The sequence below is a fragment of the Arachis duranensis genome, chromosome 10, assembly GCF_000817695.3.
Source record: "Arachis duranensis cultivar V14167 chromosome 10, aradu.V14167.gnm2.J7QH, whole genome shotgun sequence".
In the NCBI taxonomy this organism is placed as follows: domain Eukaryota; kingdom Viridiplantae; phylum Streptophyta; class Magnoliopsida; order Fabales; family Fabaceae; genus Arachis; species Arachis duranensis.
In genome coordinates this window covers 22586674-22595539 of record NC_029781.3, presented here as the reverse complement: position 1 = coordinate 22595539, position 8866 = coordinate 22586674, and the positions used below count along the sequence as shown (strand labels likewise).

The 8866-nt window shown below is 33.6% G+C and overlaps 1 protein-coding gene across 1 annotated transcript; it reads left to right on the top strand.

Annotated features, from left to right (window-relative positions):
• Nucleotides 1-224: 224 nt before the first annotated feature.
• On the top strand, nt 225-7624 carry LOC107469462 (uncharacterized). Its single transcript, XM_016088832.3, has 4 exons — nt 225-407; nt 525-635; nt 988-1829; nt 3168-7624. The coding sequence occupies exons 1-4, from the start codon at nt 225-227 to the stop codon at nt 3310-3312; spliced, it is 1281 nt and encodes a 426-aa protein (XP_015944318.2). The 3' UTR covers nt 3313-7624.
• Nucleotides 7625-8866: the final 1242 nt, after the last annotated feature.

Genomic DNA, 8866 nt, shown 5'->3' with positions numbered 1-8866 from the left:
GGTCTAAATTTTCGACTGCTAATCTTTATTTTACTCTGGTTTGTAAAATAAAAGTGTCATTGAATGAATGAGAAATTTCTACTAATCCGTTAATTGCTAATATGACATTTAACATGAAAAAGAAATTTGAAAATTAATGGGGTAAAATTCATAGCATTATGGGTGTTGCTGCTGTTTTAAACCCTAGGTACAAGATGGTTGGGGTTGAGTTTCAATTTAAAAAAATGTATCCAAATCCAAGAGAATACTACAAGCAAGTTGATAGAATTCATCAGTTGTGTAATGAGTTGGTTAATGAATACACTCACAAAATGAGTTCTGATGTGTCACATATCGGTGTCGATGTTGGTACAAAAGAAGTTAATGAAAGTGGAAATGCAAGTTTATTTGGGGGTGATGATTATATGGTGTATCTTAAAAGAAGAAAAATGACAAGGAGTTCATATGTGAATGTTGAGTTTGATCATTATCTTGAGGAGGAGATTCATCCTTCAAATGATCCTAACTTTAATGTTTTGAAATAGTGGAAGAACAATCAGATGAAATTTAAAGTTCTTGCAGAAATAGCTAAGAATATATATGCTATTCCGGTGTCCACTATTGTCTCTGAATCTGCTTTTAATACAAGTGGTCGTGTAATTTCTCATCATCGTGCAAAGCTCAAACAAAACATAATTGAAGTTTTGATGTGTGGCCAAAGTTAGTTGTGGGCACTTTTCGAAAGTAAAGATGATATATTGTTTAATCATTATTTATGTTAATTTTTTACATAGTACCAAATAATTTGTTAATTGTTATCTCTTTTAATTTTCAGGTTTAAATTTTGATTTGCAAACTTTTAATGATGATGAAGATGTTAAAAGTGATTAAGAATAAAAGTTAAGGATTCCTTTATATTTAATATTGTAATTTTTTTTATTATGAATAGAGATAGAACGAATCCCCACAATTCGAATTCTATAATTTACTATTTGCAAATAATGATAGGGCGAGGAGTATATCAGTATTAGGATGGCGGAACGAAATCGAGTAGGATGGGGTCGGGTAGGACAAAAATCCACACCTACTGCCACCCCTAACGACGGTTGCCATTTCCCTTTCCGTGCGTACGGATGTGTGTTGGTGCGTACGCACTCTCTTACAAAATTGAACCCCCTGAACCCTAGCCTATCTTCTTCTCCTTTCTTCTTCTCTGAGCCAACCAACGTCCATCATCTTCTCCACCATCATCACCAGCCCTTTCCCGTCTGTCACCCACAACCGATACAGAGCCACCACGTCTCTCTCTCTTTCTTATTCTTCCCCTCGCCTCACCTCCGCCGAGCCCAGAACCCACCGTACCACCACAACGCCGCCGGAGCCCCATCTTCTGCCGAACCAGCCTCCACCCACCATCATAAAACCACTGGAGCCCTCTTCCCCCTGCCCGAACCCTGGCTCCGCCAACCACCACCGCGAACCACCGTAGCCTCCACCATCGACGAGCCACGGCGACCCAACTCTCCTCTCCTTTCTCCGCGAGCCCAGAGCCACCAGCTCCTCCTCGCCGTCGTCCACAATCACCTTCGCGCTAACCCAGAGCCCACCGTCCGCACCAGCAGCTTCCTCTTCTCCTTCCCAGCGCGTCTCAAAGCCTTCCCTGTCTCTGCTTCCGGTGCCAAAACTGCCACACTCCAGCCCTGTTCTCCAGTTTCCGGCCAGCAATCCGCCAACGCCAGCACCATCCTGAAGCTGCCGTGCTCAACACCACCCAGTGACGCTGCTTGTCACTGCTGCTCCAACTCCTGTTTCCCCTGTTTCTTTGTTTTTCTTTTCTGTTCTTCAAACAGGTTTTAATTCAACTTCCCTTTGAATTCTTATCTGTTTTACTTAAGTTAGGATTAGTATATGTTAATTTTTATTTGGTAATTGAATTGGTTAAGATTATTTGCTGCTGTTAGGTTGCTTTAGTGTAGAATTAGGGTTAGTTCACAGACAATTAATCATGCTATTATGTTTCTTGAGTTCGAATTTCATTTGTTTGGAATGGATTGACTGAATTGCTGCTGAATTACTCAGATATATTGCGGATTCTTGTAATTTGATGCTGATTTTGTGAATGGAGGTTGAATGAATACTTGGTTGTGATAATTGATTTGTTTAATGCCTTTGCATGCCAAGTATTCGACAATATGCCTCAAAGAGCTTTTCTTAAAAACTTATGAGGCAATCTTTGGAAATCAATATTTGTTACACATGTTTATTGTTCTTATGCATTGGTAATGAATTTGATTTGTTCTAATTGACCAAATTGTTAAATTTTTGAATGATTGAGGCATTTATCTAATGGTACAAGATTAATTAAACTGGTCCTATTTAATCCAATTATATTAACTTTGTGCGTTTCATTGGATTTGGGTTATATTAGGAATGAAACTGAATTTTTAAATTGAATCTTGTGTTATTAGTTAAATGAATTACATTGGTGTTTGAACTTGTTCCTCTTACGTTGCTTGAGCACTGTTCTTGTTTAGTTCATACACTGTTGTTTGTGAATATGCCTCTATGATTATTTTGGATTTTAAATTGCATGTTGTAGCTACCATGTGATTTAGAATGTTTGATTTTGCTTGGCATGATTCATTAAGCTTCATTGTGTAAAGGATTGTAATGCGATGAAAAGTATTTGTTGATGGAGTTTTGAGTGTTTATGTTGTGTGTAAATGCCAAGTTGGCTTCTTTGAAAGTTAAAAAAAAATTGAATTTCAATCACAACATCACACATTTTAAAGCATTTCTTTTGTACAATCCATCACATTGCATCAATTCTTGAATTGCCTAAGTGATTATTGAGCTTCTTGTTGCTTGTTTACTAATTAGTAGCTTGCAATTATTTTGAAATCACTTTAGGCACACTAATTGAGTGTAATTTGAACCTTGATTGAAGTAATGTGACAGAGTGCTTTCAGTTCTCCAATGTGTGAATTTTAAACTGCCGGTAAACTTAGAATTCACACATTGCTTTCTTCATGTCACAAACACATCAATTTAACTCATTGTAGTGTATTCAACCTCACTCTCCTTGTTTGAATTAATTCTTGATTTAAGTATTGCTTTGCTTTGTTTTACTCATCTTGCTTGCATCACTTGTAGTTATATTTTAATATATTCTCTTTTACATTTTTCAGGATGAGTCATCGTAAAAATAAAAAAAAGGAGATGGACATGGATGCGGAGGATACCCTGAATAAACTTTCTATATTTGTTTTGATTAATGCTGCTGTTTGGAAATGTTGCTGTTTCATTGATTTTTTTTCTGTTTGTTGCTGGTGATTTGCCCGTGCTTGTTTGGCTTGGTTGATGCTGCCGCTTGAACCTATTACCTTTGTTTATTGTGTTGTTTTGGTGCTAAATTTTGGACCATTATTTCTGTTCATTGTTCATGGCTGTTGGAATGAGCCAGTTGCTAGGTATTGTTAATGGTTGATGGTGCAGTGATGATTTTGACCAAAATTCTGAGTTTAGGTTATTATTGCTGCTGGTTGCTTAATGGGTTAAAACTTAATTGTTCATTGCTGTTGTTGCTGTTTACTGGCCTATTTGTGATTTCATATGAATTTACATCTGGTTTTTGCATGTTTAAATGTTAAAGCATTCATAGGAAGTTTGAATTGATTGGTTGAATTGGGAAAATAGGCCAATTTGCTGCTGAAATGCTGCCGGATTTTTCCTAACCATGTTTCATTAAATGACATTATCTTATTTGGTGCAACAAACTCTATTTGACGGATTTCTGTGTCAAAAAGAATCTTGTTTGCTAAATGGTTTTGGAAATTTCCCGATGAGCTTCCTTACAAGTATCGGTCAATTCTTGAACTTGTTTTAAATTGTGTTATTCATAAGTATCACATAGCCTTAATTGATTTTTCAATTGACCATAAACTTGAAATTCTTTTGAGAATTTGAGCCTCTTTTGCGTAAACTCACAAGTTTGAAGGTTTTAAATCTATGTGGCTAATTGATTCATTTTATTCATACCTAATTTACATTAAGTCACATAGATCATGGGGTTTTCAATTCTTGTTTTAACTTGTGCCTTTTATGCTTCATTGGAATTTGGTGTTTGAATGTTCCTTGATTAATTTGTTTCTCAATGTTTTAACTTTGTCAACACCAAATTAATTTAACTTATGCCAAATGATGGTAATTAGTATTCATTTGATTATGTGCTCTACGCATACATGTGCATTACTTGTTTTGGCATTTGAATTATTGAGAAGTGAATATAAACTTTCTTGTTTCGGAACTTTGGAAATTTTCAGAATTAAGGAACGTTTTTACTATGCACATAACATTTGACCTTTGTTTTCTTTTTCAACCGACTGTTTTCTTTTCTTTACCTAACTTTTAACTTTTCTTTTTCAACTAACTATTTTCTTTTTACTCACTTAACTTTTGACCTTCCTTTTCTTTTTCAACTAACTATTTTCTTTTTTCTCACATAACTTTTAACTTTCCTTTTCCTTTTTAACTAACCATTTTCTTTTTCTTCACTTAACTCGACTCTCTTTTTCCTTTTCAACTAACATTAACTTTTTAACTGTTTTCTTTTTTTTCGTGCATAGCAACAATGCTCCTTTCTTCCTTTTATCTTTGATAAACAGGCAAGCCAAGTGGCTGTTATGTGTCTGATTGATTGGAAGTTGCTCCCATTTACTTTCACATTGGTTTTCATGCATGCTTTCATTCAATCTTATATTTCCGTTCACTTCATATATATGCTGTTTTGTGATTTGGTTTTCTGCTTCTGTTCACTTGAGGAGGATCGTCCTCTCCGGCGACCCCGACATTCCACTTGAGCTGGACACTCCCTCCGAGCATTCTGAGGAGGAGGAGGCCTAGCATCATGAGCCGGAGGAAGCACGAGACCCACCAGCTGACAGTGGAGGCGACGACAGTGACAACTCCTTCCACTCCCTCGGTGCTACATTTTAAGTGTGGGGAAGTACAACTTCAACAAGTATATTTTGGGTGAAAATTTCATTTCCGAACACTTGTAGTTTAGTTTTTATTATTATTATGCTTTTTAGTTGCTTTGTATATATTTTATTCTTTTTGAAAACCTTTTTATTTAGTTTATTACTTTTTACTTAGCTTATTGCACTTTTTAATTTTGCTTGTACATAACCTAGTATTATATTGTAGTGATGCATATCTTTACATTTTGCCTTTGATTTTGGCTTTACATATGCTTTTTAGTTTTTAGCTATGATTGTGATTTGGATGATGTGATGATTGCGCTAAGTTGATTTCCTATGCACTTGTTATTTTGGTCTATAATTGGAATTAGGAATTAAACTTAGGATTTTTGACCTTTTCCATCCAATCACACTACATACATATAGAATAAATGTTAGTCAATTTAATGGAATTTCCAAGAAACTTAGTTGTTATATAGGGCATTGAAATTCAAATTGATTTGAGTTGAAATTTTTTGGAACTTGCATGATTCATATATTGTGGAATATGGTTTTTGAGTTAAAGAACATGCAACTTGTGAGTTTTTGAACCTTATTGTGTGGTTGCATCATTTGACCATTTATTCCATTTTTGTGTGTTGTTCTTCTTTATGATTGTAATCTTTGGTTTGTTTAATTCTATATATCCATTGTTTAATGTATTTTTATGCATTTATGTGATTGATGCCATCATTTCTTTATAGCTTACTTAACTCAAATAGTCTACCATTTCATTTACCTTTGTTTGCAATTTTGAGCCTTTTTAATTTCCCTTTTTGTTCTTGATTGAGCACACCACTAGCTATAAGTGGAAAAACAATGAATGTCCCTAATTTCAATAGCTTAAGTTAGTGTGTGTGTCAACTAAGTGGGGAAGATTTGGGAACATTGGTAAATAAAATGTGTTTTATTCTTGTTAAAAAATTTTGAAAATTTGGGGGTACATGCTAATGTAAGATTATGGAAACCGTATGCATTAATGTGTTGGTATATATATTATGTTCTTTGGAAAAAAAAGAAAAAAAAAAAGAAAGAGAAGAAATAATAAAAATAGGACAAAATTATCCCAATATGGAATTTAATAAGAATCAATGCATATGTAATGAATTGAATTAAAATGCATGAGTATGTAGAGGTAAAAGTGAGATTTTAGGTAGCTAAGTTTCATATTAGAATTGTATAGGTTGTGTATGTGTTAGGTGAGAACTTAAGTTAATTAAAGATTCAAATGCAAACTCACTTAGCCATATATATATCCTTACTTTTACCCTTAGCCCCATTACAACCTTGCAAGGACTTCATGATTTTTGCATATGAATATTAAATTTTTTGTTGATTAGTTAGATGAAAAACAAACTTTAGAAAGCATGATTAAAGGAGAATTGAGTGGATTGACCCTAGACACTTGAGCGACTAGAGTGCGTATACACATCCGGTGAGGGTTCAATTACTCAATTCCATATTTCCACCTATGATCATTGCTTATCTTGCAAGTGTGATTAAATTTTTTTATATGGCTCAATTCAATTGTGAATAGGATTTGGTTATAATTGCCTTAGCCCTTGATAGTGTATAGATGCTTTTTTGAAAATTCATTTATTTGGACTAATTAAATATATATAGATAGTTAGATAGTATAGTTACATACATATAGATATATTGCATATAGATAGTTTGCATTGAATAATTGTTGATTCCCCTTGTCTTTCTTTTGTATAGCATGACGACAGGCTATTGTTTAAATGTGGAGATGTGATGAATCTACATTTCATGGTATTTACTTGCTTTATTTGGGTGGATTTCATCAACTTTTCTTGCATTTAACCATTGAAATAGCATAGTTTCATAATTTCTCTCTAAATTGTGCTTGAAAGTAAAAACATGCTCTTTAAACTTTATAATTGCTAAATTTTATTCATTTTAATTCCATTTGATGTCTTGATGTATTCGTTGAGTAATTTCAAGTGTACAAGGCAAGTATGGATTGAAGAATGAGGAAGAAAAGCATGCAAAGTGGAAGAATTCAAGGAATGAAGGATTTGGAAAGTTGCCAATCCTGACCTCTCTGTACTAAATTGATCATAACTTGAGTTACAGAGGTCCAAATGAGACGGTTCCAGCGGTATTAGAAAGCTAACATCTGGGGCATCAAAATGATATACAATTTGGCATAGTGGACATGGATTTTGGGTGTGTATACGCACAAGAAGAAAATCAGTAAGTGTGCGTACGCACAAGTCCTGGCACGTGACTTTTGTAACTTGTTAGCAGCGATTTTTGGGCTTCCAAAGCCCAATTCAACTCATTTCTAAAGCTATTTCAAGGCAAAGTGAAGAAAGATAAAGGGGAGAGCACTTAGATTTATGTTTTTACATATTTTAACTTAGTTTTTCTAGAGAGAATCCTCCCTTCTCTCTAGAATTTAGAATTTTTGTCTTAATTTCTTTTTAATTTCAGATTTTAATTCTTGCTTTAATGTAGTTTCATATATGTTTCTATGCTTTCTTGTCTTGATCTTCTTAATTTCTTTTATCATTTTTTCAATTTTGTCATTTTTAGTTCATGAATACTCTTGTCAATTTTGGTTTCATTAATGCAATTTTAATATTTTATGTTTTTTGATGCTATTTGAGTTGTTATTATCATTTTATTGCAATTGGTAGTATAGATTTTATTTTTATTGTAGTTTATGATAGGTGTTTGATAAAATGACTCTTAGAGTTTGTATATTTTTTTACACTCTTGGTTAGGAATTGGGTAATTAGGTGAACTTGAGTTATGGATGTCTATTCCACATTGTGTTAAGATTGTTAGTTGGTTTGGTTTTCATTAACGCTAGTCTTTTACCAAGTTAATTAGTGAGTTGACTAGGACTTATGGATTGAAATCAATTATGCCCTTTTGACTTATCTTCGATGTTAGGATAGACTAATTGGGATTAATTCTACGCAATTACCATGTTTGTGGTCCATGACTAGGATAGGAATCCTCAATTTCCCAATTCTTGCCAAGAGTTCTTTTTGCCACTTAATTTATATTTTGTATTTAATTGCTTAGTTTTAATTTCATTGTATGCTTATTTAATTTCTTGCCTTTTAATTTTCTTGTCACTTACAATCACAACTCCCAATTCCACTTTCTCCATAGCCAATAATTGAGTACCTAATTGCAATTCTTTGGGAGAAATATCTGGGAGTTTAAATACTTTTGGTTATTTGATTTGAATTGTGATAATTCTTGATTTAAACTTTGATTGATTGTCAATTGTTGGGTTTGGACTATACTTGCAACGGTATTTTGAGAAAAATTCTTAACCCACTTTTGGCCATCATAATAGCTCAACCCCAGTTTTGAAAATAAATTTTTCAAACAATGTTTTTAAACCCTCTAAACCTCTTTATGGTTTTAGACAAGCTCCAAGAGATTGGTATGAAAGATCTAGCTCTTTCTTGAAAAATGTTTTTCGAAGGGACATTACGGATACTATTCTCTTCATTAAAGAATCTAATGATCATTTTATACTTTTCAAGTTTATGTGGATGACATTGTGTTTGGGTCGGCAAATGAAACCTTATGTGAAGAATTTGAAAAACTAATGACTAGTGAGTTTGATACGAGTATGAAGGGAGAATTTGCATTCTTCCTAGGACTCCAAATCAAACAAATTCCTAGTGAAATTTTTGTACACCAAGGTAAGTATGCCAAGGAGTTAGTAAAAAAATTTAGTCTAAAAAACTCTAAACCAATGAGTACTCCAATGCATCCAAATTTCAAACTTGAAAAGGATGAAAATGGAAAAGTTGTTGATGATACAAAGTATAGAGGAATGATTGGATTGCTCATATATCAAACTTTCTCTAGACCGAATA